Genomic DNA, 18,972 nt, shown 5'->3' with positions numbered 1-18,972 from the left:
TGTAATAGACATTTATCACGGAGAGGTGGTAGTGGTCTGGGAAAAGCTTCTGTGAAGAGATGCTACTCAAGTTGGCTCTTGCAAGCCAAAGGGAAGAGTTGGGGTGTTCCAGGCAGGGAGACCGGCATGTGGGCAAGATGGGACACAGTAAGGGAAGTAGCAGCAAAGAGACTGGTCCACAGGGCTGGTTTGGCTAGGTTTTGGGGCATGGTGAGTGGACTCAAGACATTGGGGAGAAGAGGAATTCTAGCTCAAGGGGAATAGAGTCTTATGACAAAATAAAGGCTGGAGTCCCTAGAAGTATGGGGAGGGGACAAAAGGGGTTTTTGAGGGTGCAGAAGTCTGGCCTCCATTCAAGCTGGAGCTGCTCAGGGCCTCTATTGTTCAGATATTTTATACTGAATACTCCAGATTCTCAAGAGCAGGAGGAGGAAGTTTGGTAGGGTGAGGTTTGCAGAGCATCTGTGAGGGGTGTTCCCGGCACAGCTTCAGCTCTGGGGAGAAGGACTGGAAGATGAGATTTCATATGAAGTTGGTTCATTTAGTGGAACATACAAGGAGTGAACAAACTATACAGCTAATGCTTACATTTTAAAAAATATATTGCGGTAAAAGGCATGTTGCCATTAGTCTCCCTCAGAATACTCTCCCTCACTTCTGACATGCTCGTCCCGTCATTCTTGCCACTTTCTGAAGCGGTTCTGGAAGTCTCTTTTGTGAGGTCTGATCAAAAATTTAGTAAGCGCTGCTGCTGAACATCATACAACAGGAAAGTAGGCTTGTGGAAGCAATGCAGTATGTTCTTACCCACCTTATTCACCAGATTGGCACCTTGAGACTTCTACCTCTCCCCCAAAGTCAAAATGACCATGGGAAGTAAATGCTTTGAGCGGATAGAAGATATCCAGGCAGCCCCAACAGCACGACTAAAGACCCTCCTGAAAGAGGACTTCCAGAACTGCTTCAGGAAGTGGCAAGAACGATGGGATAAGTGTGTTTAAAACAAGGAACAGCATTTTGAGAGGAATTAATGGCAATGTGTATTGTACTGTAATACATTTTAAAAACTTTAAACGTGATTCCACCTTTGGTAGGTTCATGTCTAAAAATTCGAAAGTCTCTCATTCATAAGGGTCCTAGGTTATTGCAAGTCCTTTGAAGGAACAGAGATTGTGCAGTCTTGGGAGACTTCCTCAGTACCCTCACTGGAGACCTTGGCACTCCGTAGTGTGTTCAGGGTCACTCAGGATTCCCACACCCTCTGTCCATTGGGTGACCCAAGTCCCGGGTGCCAGGAGGCACGCTGGAGCCTTCTGGATGAAGCCATTCAGCCTCTGTTCAAGGAGCTGTGAGAAAGAGGGTTGGAGCACATGTGAGACCCACATCATCCTTCGCATGTGGAGCGGAGGCGCAGCAAGTCGAATCTGCTTTGGCTCAGCTGTTTCCTCTAAAACAGTCTCTGTGGTTGGTTTGGCGTGTGTTTGTTGATTTATCCCCTTTAAATCTTCTCCCAGGGAAGCAGCTGAGAGGGACTTGGCTTGGCCCGTGTTCCTCACCTCCTGGGATAATATTTTTATTCCTGGATGGAGTGGCTCAGTGTCACTAGACTCTGCCCACTCTGCCTCCTGCCACAGGATGCCCTGGTTGGCTCTTACAGAGTGGTGGCAAGAGGGCTTTTGTTTGTGAGCAGGGGAGAGGGCGGTCGACAAGGTGCGTACATCGACAGGGAGATGGCTAAAGTTTTGAGACTTCAGACTTTTAAAATAGACTTTTTAAAGTTCGGGATTACACCCCATGTTACATACTTCCCTCTGCTCAGACCTTCTTTCTTTTTTTTAAATACAGAAATCACAGCACCCACTCTATGGATTAAGCATTTGGTAATCAAGGACTCCAAACTGAACAACACAAATGTGAGAAATTCAGGTAAATAACCTTCTTTGGATTATATACACACCTAGAACACCCCTGGTGGTTTTATGGTTGCTCCGTGACACCTCGCTGTGTGAGCTGAACAAGTCATTTAATTGATCTGGTCTTCAATTTCTCCAACTGAAAAATAAGGAGATTTTATGAGCCTATTTTTTCCAAGTTTAATTTTCTTCAGTTATCATCTCAGGGATCACCTTTCATGAGCAGTTAATCCTTTTAGCTAAAAATTTTTGACTGTATTTTCATATTTTGACTTTTAATATTATTTTAACATCATGACTTTCTATATGCCATGCAGGAGAATTTGAAACAAGAATGAGTATAAAGAAGTTGAACTTCAAGCCTGGAGAAGCTTAGTTCTATGCATTTTTCATGCTCTAGCAGTGGATTTTAGTCAGTTTTTTTTCTGGTCTGACCTTTCAAAGGTCTTGTAGGTGGTTAAGTTTTGGCACTGGCTGAGACTTAAAAGGTGATATTTTTGGAAGTTTGATGAGATTTGTAGAGTGTATTTACCACTAAGATGGAATAAAGTCAATAAAATTCATTTGTTATCAATAAAAACGGAATGTTCATCAACAGGGAAATATATGAATAAACCAAATCTGTGTCTTTTTCAGGGAGGATCCTTCTTCTTTCAGCTAGGACTTCATCGTGGGAAATATTACTTTCTGATTGTGTTTTATGTCTGGTTGTTGAATTTGTCTAGGTGATCTTTTCCTTATAGGTGGCAAGAACTGTGAACAAATGAGACACGCTTTTGAGCAGGCAGGTGGAGTGTGACCTGACCTTCGTCTCTTCAGTGTGTTGTCCTTGGCCCCTGCGCTGTCTGTGTGCCAGCTCTGTCCTACAGGGGGCGATGCGGGCACTGGAGTGTGTGAGTGCTAGAGATCAAGAGGCGAACCCATGTGTCTCTTGGTTGCTTTTTCTCTGTGTTTCGGGCTGGTGAGCACCTCTCCATGAATCTGGCTTGCTGTTTCATACAAGCAAGGGGCATGGGGTAGTGTGATGGAAGGAGTTGGTGTGAATTCCCTGGACTAGAGTCTTTGACACAATAGTGCAGTGGTTAAAGAACAGACTTTGGACTCAGCAAACCCTGGGTTCACATTCTGACTCCAACACTTGGTGAGTGATCCTTCCAGTCAACTCAAATAATCCCCCTGGCCTCAGTTCTTATCTGTGGAATAGGATCAGAAGACTGGTTAAAGGTTTACTAAGCTAATATCTATGGGGTATTTGATGCCCGGCTGAGTAATAAATAATAAGCACATGACAAATCATATGTATTTATTTTTATTATCATCGATAGGAATAGTGGGATAAATGACAGTGCTTATTTTGAGAATTCTTCAATCGGGAAAGGATTTATGATTGTCATCCTAGGCATCTGTCACACAGGCATCTGTCAGACAAGTTTCTTCTAAGGACCTTCGTCTATTCTCTGCTTACTGTTAGACAAATAAGTTATAGAGAAGTGGGGTGGATACCGGTAGTGCCTGGTGCTGAAAGTAATGTTTGTAAGTGGTCTGTCTTGTCCCTGAGACCCTGGAAGTTCTGCAAGCTCTCGGTGAGAGGATTAATTCTCATTCCATGACCAAGCGCCTCATAAAAGGCTTCGTTCTCTGAGTCATACACCACCTTTTGTCTGAAACACTCACTTGACATGTAGTAACTGCTTCTATGAATTTCCTTTCCTTCTCCCAGTCTTTAACTCGGTAAGATAAGGGCTTTATCACCTACCTACTCCATCTATGATAGAGTCTAACTCAATGTATTTCACTGCTTTGGGGAAGACAGAGGAGAAAGATCATCATCATTCTTATCAGTAAAATTGGACTAGCATTGTCAGGGTAGCTGATCCTGAAGAATTTTACATTTGTTTGCTCATTTGAGCTCATTTCACCATAATCCTAAGAAATAACTGTTGTTATGATGTGTGAAGTGGTCCGTGTCCTGTGGTCATGGTCTCCATAATCAGACAGGAGTTGGAGGCTGAGAGAGTAGAGAAAGCTAGTTATTATAAAGATTACAGTGCCTATCTTCTTGGGCTATATTCTGAGTGTGACAGTATGATGATGTCAATTTCTGCTTTTTTATCTGCTCTCTGTCCATGTAGCTCACTGTTAGGGTCATGCTGAGAAATGATTTCCAGGCACATACAACCTGGTTCCTTTTATTGGCGTGACTGAGCCATCTTCAGTTTTCTTGGTTGGCCCCAGTAATGTCTGTAAGGTCAGCGTATAGGATGGGATGGTGGTGGGAGAGCTAACAGTTCTCTGGGAGAAACTGAGACCAGGGATAATTATCAGGTGCTGGTATCTTAATAATCACCTAAGGAATTGGGACTTTGTCCATTTGATCAACTGCCCATACCAACTGAATGCCCATCAATCTTTTTAACATACAGTGGTACCTCAGCTCACAAACTTAGTTCTTTCCATGATTCTGGTCACATGCCAAATTGGACAAGAACCAATCAAATTTCCCCATAAGGTCAACATGGAACCTAACCTTTGAATTTGATTTAGTTCTCGTCCAATTCGGTTTGCAACAGAGTTGTGCAAAGAATTAAGTTAGCGCTTTGTGCAGGGGCAGTATCACAGCCAATGAGGTTTATCCGAGGCACGATCACCGCTAAAAGAATGCAGTTATGATTGGAGGTACCACTGTACTTGTATATAAAAGACCTGTTTCCACAAAGCCACATAATGGGTGGCAAGAGGCCAGCTGACTATTTAGCAAGTTAAGTCTTACTGGAACACAGCTACGTCGATTTGTGTATCGTCTGTTGCTGCTTTCCTCTATAAGAGTAGACTTGAGTGGCTGTGATAAACCTGCATGACCTACAAAATCTAAAATATTACGCTATGATCTTTACTGAGAAAGTTTGCTGGTCACTGGTATATGTGATTGATTGAACAGAAGCAGTGACATGGGGGTCTGTACCTTGGGTTGTGCCGTTCGGTTGTTTTATCCCCTTCATAGCGCAAGTAGAGCAAGCAGAAGTAGGGGCTGTTGCTCCTGAGATGTTCCCTGACATCCCCAGGTAATCTGCATCAGCGCAGGAACTTTCAAAATTCTCCATCATCTCCCACGAACCATGGTCAGGCTTTGCCATCCGGCTCCTATGCGTGCCTTCACAAATGCTGCCCAGGAGGCATCCCGAGGTTTGGTGTTTGTAGGGAGCAGGGTAGGGGATCTTCTGTATTTAGTAGAGATCAATCATGTAATGGGCAAAGCGTGGGCTTTGAAATCAAACGAACCTCTAGACCTTGCTTCTGATGCTAGCGCTCCACTGGGGAGGCTTGGCGAGTTCGGGAGGGTCACTCAGGTTCCCTGCGTCTTGATTTCCTTATAGGTAAAACAAAATACATGGCAGGGTTTTTTGAGGCTTCAACTACAGATATACAATGCTTGGCACGGAGTAAGTACACCGTAAATGATTAAAAAACAAAACAAAACAATAGCAACCGTGGTGAAATGTCTTTATGTGTTATCCTAGCCTCTTCTTGCGTATTGTCACATTCGGTTTAATGAGAAGCCAGACATACTTGGATGATAACTGGCTCTGGGCAGATGGAGAAGACTAGAGCCACGAGGTCAAACACCTGAGACCATTTTCCATTAGAGTTCGATGGTAGAGTCTGGCTTGTGGCGAGCTTCACTCCACATGCTTGGGGAAGTTGGAGCAGGACTCCGAAGCCCGCCTGGGTGAGACCTCTTCTCAGCTATCGCTCAGAGGCAAAAACTATCCCAGTTTCTTTTACACCCTAAACATCCTTTTTTCACACTCAGACCCTGTGACGCCAGGTTTGTTTTCTGGCCTGGGGACTGTTGATGTTGGAAAGGTTCCACTGGGCAGCTGAAGTTGTGCAATAACATGAAACACAGGCCTGCAGACGGAGCCAGTCTCCTTCCCTCCTCCCGAAAGGCTTGGTCCTTGTTTTTAAGGCTTTGTCATGCGGTCAGTGTGGTCAGTGTTGCTTTTGGAGTCCTTGGCAGGTTCCACCTCAACAAATCTGCCTCTTCAGTCTTCTCTTCCGTTTTCGCCTCCAGCGCCCTCTCCTCTGTTGCTCCGCAGGTTCTAGTTGTACCCAGGAAGGTGGACCGGACATCTGGCACCCTGGAACTTGGGCGCAGCAACGTGTGTCTTTTCATGGCTGAGTAGTGGCCAGAGTGCTGCTTTTATAAGGAGAGAGGAACTTCTGGCGAGATCTTTTAAAATCAGGAATTAGCTGCCAGGATATTTCTCACAATACCTGTAGTTTGAAATGTTTTACCACTTACATTTTATAGGAGGGTAAAGAGATAAAATAAAAGACAAGGAAGAACTAGACTTTCTTTCTAATTCTTCATGCTTCTCATGGTTTCTAATCTGACTAGTTGCAGATACTTTAGAAGTCTTTGTATGACCAAATTCTGTGCTTCTTCCTCTGGGAAATCAGTCTCTCAGGAAAGAGAACCGTGCATGGCTTGGTTCTCCTCCCTGGGCACTGAAGTAATGTTCCCAAGGCCCACAGCCTGCGTCTCCCTGCTCTGGGCAATTGCGGTAACCTCATAGCCTCCAGTGTGGGCGATGGACTTCCCTGTCTGCGTTCCGCATCTCTTCCATCCCTGTATATTTTCCAGTTAACTCTTACGATCTGGTTAGGGACTTCATGAAGGCTGTAGAACCTTGCCTGTGAGCTAAAGGCCCATACCTCTCCTCCCCTGCTTCCTCGACCAGCTGAGCTTCCTGCTGTTCATCAGTGAGTGAAGCGACTCCTGGTAACTCTGCTCCCTGGAGACGGAGCCGCCATCAGGGACACAAGGTAGAATGCTTATCTTGTACGTTTTGCCGTGAAAACATGACTCCAGCTTCCTTCAATGTGAGAATGTCTGTGTTTGCCTAAGACACTGTCCGTGTCACAGGTGAGCTGTTCACAGGATCAGAATGTTGCTCTTGGCTGCGTTTTGGATTGCCCTTTCCTCATCCAGTTCCTGCTGGGGTAGTTGCTATGGTGGGGACTGCACCTCCTGGCTGAACCCCCTGCCCCCTTAGCCTGCACACTTGGCCTGCCTAGAAACCGTGGGCTGATGTAATGACCTGAGGCCTGGAAAAGTAAACAGCTTGCAAGGAAACCAGCGGTAGCCGCTGTAAGCAAATACCCCACAGCCACCTGGAATCTTGCGCATGACGTGATTGGAAGGAAGAGTGAGTAATCTGCTAACGTTAGCAGTCGGGGATGCGTCTGGACTTGTGTGCATTTAAAATTGCTATATAAAAACAAACCCTGGATATTTATTTCTATAACTGGCCTTCTCAGTATCTGGCCATCTGTGTCGTGCAGGTGCCTTGGTCAGTCATGCCCAACAGAACTGAGCTGGGTCTGGGGCCAGGTGGTCATCCCCATGGCTTTCTCCATGGCAACAAAAGCTTGCTTTTTTCTCTAGCTTTCCCTTTCCTGAGAGGAGCGCTAATCATGCCGAGAGGCCCCGGAGAGCCTAGCTCCACAGTTCATTTTCACCTTGTTTTAAAATTAGCTCCTTTGTCCCTTGGAACAAGGGGTGTGTATATGTCCCAATTTTCCCTTTTGGCCTGTGCTGCTAAAAAACTGAAATCAAAGATCCTGCCTAGGTACTGTAATTGGCTTATTGCAATTGGTTGGAAGTCAACAGTGGTCTCTACTTTGATCTGAGAAATTCATTCTGTATTTATTTACTTGTAACATGACTTTGGAACTAGGCAAGGTAGGCACCTTATGAGCACACGAAATGTGCACTGTTAATTTTGTGTGTGTGTGTGTTGTTTTGAGACAGGGTCTCGCTATGCAGTTCAGGCTGGCCTTGAGCTCACTTTGTAGCCCAGGCTGGTCTCGAACTTGCAACGATCCTCCTGCCTCAGCCTCCCAAGTGCTGGGATTACAGGCATGAGCCACCACGCCTGGCAAGCATTGTTAATGTTTTGGGCAGTGAAGAGTAAAGTTATGATCCTGTATTTTTGACAAATTAAAAAAATCGCTCTCCCATCATCCCACGTTGTTCCTTCTCTTCCTTTCTTGCCTGAGTTTTGATTTATTCTAGCACTTGTCCCTTAAAGAAAAGAGCCTGTCAGGTCAAGGCCGGGAGAGTTACTGAGAAAAACTAGAAAGAAGACAGCTTGCTATTTCTCAGCACTTGTCATGGCAGGACTACTGTGAGGCATTGCCTCATCTTTCCGGAGGAAGGGTTATGTCTGCTCACTTACGGTGTGAGTCAATGGAGACAGGGACTTTTCTAAACTTGAGTCGATGTGAGTCAGTAATGCTTTTGGGGAAAAGTTAAGAAGAAAAATATCTATGCTATGTTGGGACAGTCCACTCCAGAAGAAATGTCCTCTGCAGAAGTTATGTCTTATTTTCCCTGCCCCTCAGGAGCTTCGCCTCCATCTGTGGGAAGGAGGGAGTCACTGCGTTAGACCACGGTGAGCTGCACATGACCATTTTAGGCTCTGCAGAGCAAAAACTATTTAGACAGGGTGGTTGGTTTGTCATTTTCCCTTACACCTCCTCAACCATGACACTTCACCCCAACACCTTGCTCTATTTACAGCCCCAGTGCCAAACACCCGTGAGGAGTGCTCTCAGCCGGTGTCGGGGATGTGGCAGTTTTTCTTCAGTATGGGGCCTCTGAGATGCAGCAGTTTAGGTGTGGACTGCAGGCCACATCTCAGGCCTGTGGAAGGGGAAGAAGGTACAAGGGAGAACGTACAGCACCCAGCAGTCTTGCCTTTGACTCAGCCCACGGCTGGTGCTTGGATTCCACTGGGACGTGGGAGGCTGGGTTTGGAACAAGGCCCTATGCCGTGGGAAGGTGCACCTGAGCCTGTCTGATTGTAAGATCATTGACCACTGGAGTGAGAAGCACCAGGGGTCGTCTAGTCGCACTACTTAATATTCAACAACAGAATAGGAACCCCCACTGAGGTTTTTGTCCAGGGTCCCAGACCCAGCAACTATTATGTGCCAAGGCTCCTGGGCCTCATCTTGGGATGAGGGGATAAGGAAACAAGCAATAGCTAAGGGAGGAGCTGACCACTGGGCAGTGGCAGAGGTGTGGTCCACCTCTGTGGAGCGGGACGGTTTATCACTCGCATTGCTTTGAATTTCCAACTCAGTGATGGTAAAAATGAGACAGACACCTACGTGTATTATTTTCAGTTTGCCTGCAGTGCATCCCTTTGTTGCCTGCAGGGGGCGGGCTGCTCCCATTGCCTTGTCCTTGGTCAGCCCTTGCAGTCCAGTTGAGACCAGTCATAGGGATAGATCTGGAAGACCAGATTTATGCCACATTGCCGAGGATGTTGCCATAGATACTGTACATTACTGTTACATCTATTTCTGTTTTTAAAAAGTTCTTGTGGTGCTGGGGGTTGAACCCAGGCCCTTGCTGTGCGCAGTGAACACTCTGCCACCAAGCCACGCCTCCAGCCGCCTGCATCATTGCACCTGAGCTTCACAAGGACTTTACGAGGCAGGTGGTCGGGTTACCCTACTTTTCCAGGGAGGGAACCTGGGAATTTGAAAACGTAAGTAAACTGGCCGAGGTCACACAGTAAGTAGGAGAGTCCAACCCGTTGGTCCCAAAGCCAGTGCTCTTGACTGCCACGCTACACCGCCTCTGCTCCGGCTGTTTTTGGCTTCCATAGAATCTTTCAATGTGCCAGGCCTGGGTGGGGCGTGCAGGAGTAGAAGGAGAAGACCTGTGGCTTTCAGGTGTCCCCCGCCTAACTGTGGCTCCTGTAATGTCTTCCCTCCAAGGGCCCTAAATTCCCAGCAGAGGTGTTACCACCCCCAAGTCTCCATCTGAGATGGAGCTGAGACGACCCTCCTGGTCCCTTGGGTGGGGTGGCTGGCAGTATGGCTCGTCCTATGGTTCTCCAGGTCACTCTGTAGGCTCTGATCCGGGGAGGATGATGTCTTTTTTTCCCCTTTTGCTAGTCGGCAGAGAAAGGTGTTTTTAGTTTAAAGGAGATGAGGAGACCCATCCCAGTGGAAGAGGTGACTTTATTAAATGTATGCACATTCTGTTTCTAATCTCCCCACCCCCTCTACCTGGTACATACCTGAGCACAATTTAGAGGCTAACTTTGTTCTGTTTCCATGAGGCTTTTGTTTTTCCACGGCCCAACAGGGCCTCTCCTCTAGGCCTTTCTTTTTTTCAGCCAACTGTGGGCCCTCTGTCCAGAAGGGCGGCCCGAGCAGGGCTTCTGCAGGCTCCCCGTCCCTGCAGGAGTGCTCCGGGAACTCTGAGTGACGTGGATGCTGAGGATGCGAGTTGGCCCTGGCCAAGAGGCGCTAAGGGACGTGCATGATGGAGGGCCCCGGGGAGAGGGCAGGAAGGGCCAGCCCAGCAAATGGTGCTTGGAAAAATGATCCTCCAGGGGCCACTTAGCCCCTCCTGTGAAAAATGCTAAGTCCACAAGTAAGAAAAATAACCTATTCACATAGTTGGCTGCAAACCATAGGTGCTAAGACCCCATGTGGCTAAATAAACAGAAAGGGCCCAAGCTCAGTGATGTACCGTAAATCATTCCCAAGACTACTGACTCCAGCCAGCCCCTCCCCTGAGCCCCACAGCTCCCGGCCCAGTGCTCCTTCCCGAGCAGCAAACTCACTTCCTGAAGACCTGGGCTACCTTTGCCCCCTTTTGCTTCCGCAGTGACCCCTGCTTGCCCACCTTGCAGCCACCCTGCAGTTCTGGAGTGGACCCTACCCCGACCCACTCACATGCTCCCCCTGACCTAGAGAATCCGAAGCCGGGGCCACCCGATTCCTCACGCCTCTGAGATCTCACGTTGTGATTTAGAAAGGTTATTTTTAACACAGAGCTTGTTGTTTTGGGTTATTCTTCAGCATTTCATTCATTTTTGATAGGAGGCGAGGTGGGCGGCGTGTCCGAAGGGGTTTCAGGGTCATTGCAGGCAAAACAATGCTGGTGTTTTCCTCAATGTTCTTGGCCCTGCAGGGTCATTCCTTTGCAGTGAAATACAAGTAAGTACCTCTCAGCTTTCAGGCTGGGTAACCTGTTCTTGATGTTTCTGACTAAGAAATCCAGTCTTGATGGTCCGAGGATGCAGAGATTCTCTTTTTCCCAGGATGCAGAGATTCTCTTTTTCAGCCCCTGTGGTCTCATCCTCACCATAGGCATTTGTTCCACAGTGGGCAGCCCCATCGCTGGAGCGTCAGACTAGAGCCATCTCTTGGACTAAGTGCTCTTCACGGATTCCTTACTCCAAAGATTGCGCAGTTCTCCCCTGAGGGAGGAGCTGGCACCAGGGTAAGGGGCGCGGAAAGGCTCAGGAAGGACTTGGCTGTCAGGAGCTGGCAGTCTAGTGAAGTTGAGGAACCAAGGATGCCAACAGAGACACAGAGACAGCAGGGATCGCACTGCGCCTCAGCTCCGCTGCAACTGGGCCCTCAGGGAAAGCTTGAGGGATGGACAAAGCCTCGAATGAGGGTATATTAAGGTTTCATGGCTAGTTCTGCTTGCTATGTCTTACAGAACTCTTCTGGCCTCTCTGGGGCCTGCCATTGCGTCCAAAGAAGATAAACACCTGTTAGCAGCTTGGGTGATCACCCGGGTCCTCCAAGGTCCTAGACCTTTTCACTCTCCTCCCGAGTCCTAATCTTTGCCATTTGGTCCTCCTTTCTCAGGATGTGGTCCTGAACTATGTCAGTCTCACTACATTTCGTACAGCGTAAACCCCTGTCAGGATGGCCTGTGTTGCTATCCTTAACTCCCAGCAAGCTTCCCAGAGAAGAGGGGCCCGGCTGTCTCTTGGGAGACAGCATCCTTGGTTTGATAGAGGGGGAAATAAATGTAACTCCCAACCTGCTGTATGCCAAATATGTTCAGTCTGCGTACTCCGAAAGTGAAGAATGAATTCTAAGATACAATGGAGGTTAAGAGTAAGAAACTTTTATTGAGAGAGCTAGCTCCTGCGAGACAGGAGGGGACCCAAAGGTGGTTTGTCAACTTACCCACTTCTCGAAGGAAGTTTTATAGAGCAAAATCACAAGATGGGTACACAATCACGAGGGGGGTACAACCTGGGTCGAAACCATGATTAACCAATAAGATCATAAATAAGATTATAAATATAAAGATTATAAATGTAGCCTTTTAGGTAATATTGATTATATAGCCTTATAAATAAGATTATAAATATAGCCTCTTATGTAATATTGATCTAAGAGGGAAGCAGATCATATAGCAAGTACACATGAAAAAAACAGAGATAGATCGGAGGTCTTTGTCACCCACCTGGGTGACTGATGTCTATCTAGACTTTATTAGACCAAGTGATATCAACTATAGTACATTATTCTGTCTTTATCTTGAGGCCTGGCCCTCAACAGATGTGCCTCTAGCCATAGTTATAATGTGCTCTCATCTTTTGCACTGACTCCTTTAAGGGCCTAGCCTGGTCCGACTGCTATGCTATTTTTACCTAACATAGCTGTCTACAATAGGTTGAGGCATCATCCCAGCCCCTGACTCTTCTCAGCTCTTTTGAGCATGGCTGCCTGTATGGCTGGCATTTATCTTTCCTATGAGAAAAGATGTGAGCTTTCTGATGATTCATTCTGCATGTCCGCCTGGCCAGGTGACTAGGTGTCATTGCTTGGTCAAACACTGCTTGGATGTTTCTGAGAAGGTATTCTGCAGCTGTAGTCATTTATAGTCGTTTGACTTTAATAAGAGCAGATCACCCTCCATGGTGTGGATGGGATCTTTAAGTCAAAGAGCTAAAAGCCAAAGACCGAAGAGTCCCAGAGAAGGAAATTCTGCCTGGAGACTTAAACATAGAAATCCTGCCTGAATATCCAGCCTGTGCACTTGACCTGTTGGTTTGGAGCACCAGACAGCCCTGTCACTCCTACCTGAATTTCCAGCCTGCTGGTCTCCTGTGGATTTCAGGCTTGCTGGCCCCCACAATGACATGATCTGAAGCCTTGAGCTGTCTGTCTCTTTCATTCTGGGTGTGTATGTGCACGTGTGTGTGTGTGTGTGTGTGTGTGTGTGTGTGTGTGTGTGTCTGGTTGGCTGTCTTTCCCTGATCCTTGAGTAATACAGAACTTCTCTGTCCACTGGCTTCTCTACCCTCCATCTCCCCGACTGGCTCTACCACCATGAAATTTCTGTTTTCTTCTTCAGAGAGTTCACATGGGGCTGGCACACTGATCACGGCTGCCTCGGTGATCTGAAAGCCCGTGGGGTTGGATTACCCACCGGCTTGGCTTTCTGTCTGTTCCTTCCTTCAGCACCTCCTCCTCTGGAAGACGGCAACCAGAAACACTAGCCCACGGAACTGAAACTCCGATCTCCTGATGTTTATGTTTTTTGGCCATTTGTTGCTTTAAAAACAGTAAAGAAGAGAAAAGAGAAAGATGATGAAAGAGAAAAGGCTCCCAGAAGGAAAGGATAAACTCTGGGCTCAAACTGAGATTGGGGATTAGCTGGGAATTTCGGGGATCCATGTTCTCCTTCTCTCCTAATTACCACGGGTAACTGAGAGGCAGAGATGCGCAGGCCAGCGTAGCACACAGAGCCGCTCTCCTTGCTTATCCAGTCTTGGCAGGACACAGAAGGACCCGGGCCCTGGGCCGGCAGACGGGGTTTATGTTTGTCTGGTTCAACCTGGGCTCGCATCTCCTGTTGCTGTGCTGCCTCATTCACCCGCTTAGTCCCTGCTTCGGTTTCCCCCAGTGCAGTGTGTAATCACCGGGAGAAGAGAAGGCTGCGGGGGTTTTGGTGGCAAGGATTGGACTTCGTTTCGTTTCTCCCACAGGATGCCTTTCGGTTGTGTTTCTTTTTAGGGATGGTCAGAGGTTTTCAAGAAAAGCTTCAGCCCCAGTTGTTCCCCCTCCTGGCTTCTTCGTTACGTCTTCCGAGTGCATACGGGCGGTCCTGGCCAATTCCCACAGTCACTGGGCCAGAGCTTCTCCTCTTGTCCTCTTTCCCCCAACTTTCCTAAGCAGAGACGGAGTGTTTTAGAACAGTGTGCGTCCACTTCGGGCGACCTGCCCTCCCTTGGAGTCAGTGATGGTGACGAGACCCTGGAAATCTACCCCATGTCTTACATTTGAAAAGGTGACTTCTGGGACAATGAACTGATGGGAATTTGATGATTCACTTGGGAGGTGACTGAAAAGAGTTGAGCCTGACAGTGGCCTCCAGAATGGGCAGCTTCTGGGTCCTCAGGTATGGGAAGAGTCTACAGTCTTTGGTGCTTACTGCTCAGCCTTCGCATGACTTCTTGAGAAGCACTGCAGGAATAATTTGATTGATTGACTTACTAGTTGATTGATTGATTAAAGGACTTATAGGAGCTACAAAAACACAGTATAGATTGATCAAGAGTGAATCAGTCTAATGTGTCAGTTACCTATTTCTGTGTAAAAACTACTTCCAGTACTGGATTATCATAAAAATTATTTGTTCTTGCTAATGTGCCTGTGGATTGACCGGGTGGTTTCTTAACTGGTTTTACCTGAATTCACTCATGGACTCATCCGGGGAGAGGGATCAGCGGGCTGCAGCATCCAAGATGACCTCTTGAACCGTGTCTGGCAGTTGTGCGGCCTGTGGGCTGAGGTGTTTCTCCTCCTCCAGGAAGCTAGATCAGCTTCCTTCTGTGGCGACCTCAGAGCAGCTTCCAAGAAAATGGTGGCTGTAAGGCCTCTGAAGGGCTTGGCCAGCCTTCCAGCATCCCCACTCCGCCATGCTATTGGTCCATGGCAACGGGAGTCGGTGGGGATGGGTCTCCACAAGGGCCTGAAGACAGGGAGGTGCGATTCCCGGGGGCCACTTTGCCATCATCTGCTATAGGAACTGAGTAGATTAAGAAAAATGCAGATTAGAATAGAAGTGAGGTTAGCCTGAGGCAATGAAAGATGTTGCTGCAGAGAGGTGAGGAACCCAGCTGCGCTGGAATCCCAGCTGGAGCTGTCCGCTCGCGATCGAATCACTCAGCCGGTGTGCGCCCCCGCGTCCCCTTCCCCGGCACCAACGCCTGTCCTCGAGGCTGGTGGCGGTGTGAAGTGGGTTAGTACTGAGCTAGGCACATGGTAAATGCGGTGAGAAACCTTGGCTGCCGTTATTTGTTTGATAGTTCTGTGATGGTGGGAAAGTTACAAATTTCCTTATAAGTTTTTGAGTTCCGAGGAAAAGAGAAAAATACCAAGGGACAAGCTTTGTCCCATGCTTAAGCTGAGGAAATAGTGGTAGTTTGGAAGTGCTCCCTATGGAGCACACCTTGTGTGGAACGCAGAAGTCTTGGAGTCCTCCAGAAATCAGTGTATTTTCTCCTAGAGCGAGTGGTTGGCGTCACTACCGTCCAGGGGCAGCGAGGTGGGCCTGACTACGGGATGCCAGCCCTCCTCTTTCCTGGCTGAAGGAACTTGGAAAAATTCATGAATCGCTCTAAAGTTCAGCCTCCTTGGCTGCAAATAGGCATTTTCTTAGCGCTCCCTTCACCTGGGCGGACTTGAGGCCAGCAAAGGCCTTTGTCTATCACCTGGCCCATTTTACTCAGTGAATATTTGCTCTGTTGTTCTTAGGTGTAAAGGTGATTTTGAGGGAGATTTTTTCTGGAGAGAAGACAAACTGTGTCCTCTTCGCTGATGGAGGATGCTGTCCTGATGACTGTTCCTGACTTTTTCTTAGTGGGCCCCAGGACTTGCAGGGACTGTATTAAAGTAACGCATAGGTAAATAATAAATAAATAGAGTAAGCTGTGCATTTAGACTTCTGTTTAATTGCACGCTATCCCCCATTCTCCCAGATTAGTGAACTTCATCACTTTATCCTTTTTATGACTTAATTCTCCATAGAACCTCACAGAAGCTGACTGTAAACATTTCTGAGCAGCCTTCGAGGACTTCCATAAATCCACAACAGGACCCAAACCTTGCTCCACACCTCTTCCGGCACGGCCGCTGTCCACGCCTCCATGAGCGCGAGGACTCTCAGTGCTGTGAAGTCAGGTTCATCCGCTGGAGGGGCGGGGAGGGGAGGGGAGAGCCCTCCTGCCCGCCTCGCATCTGGCTCGGGTCTGATTTATGGCTTGAGGAGGCTGGCTGCAGAGCCTTAATTTAAAGCATCTGTCAGAGGCTGTTACACAAACGTGGTGCCAGTAAGGACTGTTTTCCTTTGCTTCTCCTCCTCCATCGCCTCTTGCATGGCATGAAACGCGAGGCAGGAAAGTAAGGCTACCAAATCAGAGTCGGGGGAACCGCTGCAAACCTCCTGTGTAATCCTCTTGAAGTTGACTTGGCACTTACTTCAGCCAGGAGCTGAAGTCAAGGTTCTGGGACTTAATGCCAGGTTTCCCAAGCCCGTGTCCCTCCTCAGTCTCAGTCTCACCCTGAAGTTGTCTCGAGATCCTGTTTTGTGGAAATTGCAACTGGGGGCTGCATCTCTAGTCTGATGTTAGGCAGCTGCGTTTCCTGTAGCCAAGGAGAGTGTCTTTAGCTTTGCTGCACTTGCGTTATGAAAACGATAGTTCTTATTTCTTTCCCCAAGTTCCACATTACATTTCAGTCGCGAACATGCTATATATACCTGCCTCTTAGCCCTCAGATATTTTTAGGCCCCTAAGGAAATATTCCTCTTCCTTGGCAGTGAGAATCCTCGGCTGTTGCTCATCAGCCCTTTTCTGAGCAGTGAGACAAGGAATGATTTTTTTCCTTCATCTGAATTATTTCTCTAAGACGGCGTTAGGCTCCGTGGTGGCGCTGTGTACACCTATGGTTTGTTGGTGCTTTCCCCAGGACTGTGTCATTTTGAGTGGGACTGAGTGTCTGTTATTTTGACCATTTGCATGGTGGCCAGCGGGTAGCGTGGTTCTCCAGTTTCCTGGTACCACACGGCTGTTCTAAGAGTGGCATTTTGTATCACATCATAGAAATTCTGTGTTCCCGTGTACTTGTTCAAGAGGAAAATTATAGAATAGTGTTCATAAGAAAAACGAAGTCATGATACAGTAAATAAGTAAATAAAGAGTTAATGAAGACCAAAGTACTCGTCCTGGCTCACCGTGTGATCCCCTGTTTGTAAGGAAAGAATAGATGCGTGAGTCTGGATTTGCATCTATCTGTGTGCACGGCAGAGGATTTAAAGAAAATAGAGGGTTTAACTGTGATGGGTTATGGGTTTTTCAAAATTTTCTTTTAAAATTCCTTTTACCATAGGGAAAGAAATGCAACACTATTTATTTTTATTTTTTTTTATTTTTTATTTTTAGTTTTTTTGGTTTTTCTCCGGTACCGGGAACCAAACTCACGACCTTGAGCTTGCCAGGCAGGCGCTTTGCCGCTGAGCTAAATCCCCAGCCCCAACACTATTTATTTTTAATAATTAAAGCATACACAAACAAAAGGCGGAAAGGGGAGCCCGCCTGGCTGACCTGGTAAAACAGCCGAGTGGTATAAAGTTCCCTATATGTGGCGTTGCAGGCACAAGGGTGTCTCCACTGACTCCAGGGAACCCTGCTTTGGCTGTTCAGACCCATTCGCATTTTCCCAGGGCAGCAGAGAACACACACCTTCCTGGCAGGCTGGATTTCTCTCCTGTTGCATGGAAGCAGCCTCATGTGATGACTTCAAGCCCATCAGCCTATTCGCCTGCTGTGTTGGAGCGTGGGAAGGAGCTGGGGTTGGCTTTTGTTTCCGCTCCTCTTGGGTGCCAAGCACACCCCCCATGGGGGCCATGGCTCTGTCCTGCTGTGTCCCAGCCTGGGAGCGTCTGCATGCACAGGCTGTGTTGCGCCAGCTCAGAGGGCAGCGGGCTCCTATGCTGGCTTCTCTTAGAGGAGGAGGAGCCACTCCAAAAACAGAGAAGAAATTCCAGCCCCAGTGCACACTGCTACTCTGGGAAGGTGTGGCCAAGGGGTCACTGGCTGGTTTGTGGCTGCAGCAGAGTCCATTTGTGGAGAAGCTGATGAGCCCTGGCAGAGGATGTGGCCCCGGGGAGGCTCTGGGCCTCCAGCCCTTCACCCTTGGCTGGCATGCAAGATGCAGCTGTTGGTGATGACTCATCCACCAAGCCATCGGTCCCCTGGGACACAACGCCTGGCTCTTGCTATTTACTTTGGACCCTGGCACAGAAGATGGTTATGACGGGTCATAGGAGAGACAGTCACCAGAGGCTGCATCTTCTCTTACAGAGAAAGTGCACTCATGTGACCAGGAAAGGCAGAGCGCCCTGGAAGAGGCCCGGCAGAATCCCCGTGAGGGCATTGTCATCCCCGAGTGTGCCCCTGGGGGGCTCTACAAGCCAGTGCAGTGCCACCAGTCCACTGGCTACTGCTGGTGTGTGCTGGTGGACACGGGGCGCCCGCTGCCTGGGACCTCCACACGGTAAGCCCGCTCAGGCCTGTCCTGGGACAAGCGGACCAACTGATGGTTATCCTGGCATTCCTCAGCTGTACTTCCCTGACTTGTCAAGTCATAAGGAGACCTGCTTTTCCATTAACGAGCAGATAAGGTTTGGGTAGAAAGACCCCAGGACCTGGGATCTGGTCACAGATCTGTCCCATTCCAGCTGTTCTCCTTGGAAAAGTATTTAAACTCTCTGAACCCCAGTTTCTGCATGAGAAGATTGTTGTGCAGCTTAAGTTACTAGGTTCTGTGGACCAAAAAACGATCCTGTGTGGAGCTCTAAAGTGACACTGTTATTAGGCTTCCGTGGGTAAGAGGACATGCCTGGACATGTCTCGGAGCTGCTGGACAGCGCAGGGACTATTTGGCTGTGAACCCTGAGGACTCTGGGTTTGAGGACAACGTAGAGCGTTGCTGGGCAGAAGTGGCTGCAGCATGCTCAGTGCCAGCCCTGCCCCAGCCCCGTGTCTCTCTTCACAGCTACGTGATGCCCAGCTGTGAGAGTGATGCCAGAGCCAAGAGCACAGAGGTGGAGGATCCCTTCAAGGACCGGGAGCTGCCAGGTGGGAGACGCTACCTCGGGGCACCTTCACGTCTCTGTCCCTCTGTCCCCTCGCTGTGCAGAAGCAGCAGCCTGCTC

At 48.2% G+C, this 18,972-nt stretch overlaps 1 protein-coding gene across 3 annotated transcripts in view; it reads left to right on the top strand.

Annotated features, from left to right (window-relative positions):
* Smoc1 (SPARC related modular calcium binding 1) overlaps window positions 1-18,972 on the top strand; it is a gene marked incomplete at its 5' end in the record, with an annotated part of 149,984 nt that overhangs the window by 113,594 nt on the left and 17,418 nt on the right. For all 3 annotated transcript variants that reach the window (XM_005399241.2, XM_013521999.1, XM_013521998.1), the window contains 3 exon segments: window positions 1,846-1,926; window positions 18,119-18,311; window positions 18,813-18,895. In XM_005399241.2, coding sequence (XP_005399298.2) covers window positions 1,846-1,926; window positions 18,119-18,311; window positions 18,813-18,895 — 357 coding nt within the window.

The sequence above is a fragment of the Chinchilla lanigera genome, unplaced genomic scaffold (genome assembly GCF_000276665.1).
Source record: "Chinchilla lanigera isolate Chin_1 unplaced genomic scaffold, ChiLan1.0 scaffold00065, whole genome shotgun sequence".
Classification (NCBI taxonomy): domain Eukaryota; kingdom Metazoa; phylum Chordata; class Mammalia; order Rodentia; family Chinchillidae; genus Chinchilla; species Chinchilla lanigera.
This window is presented reverse-complemented; position numbering and strand designations above follow the sequence as displayed.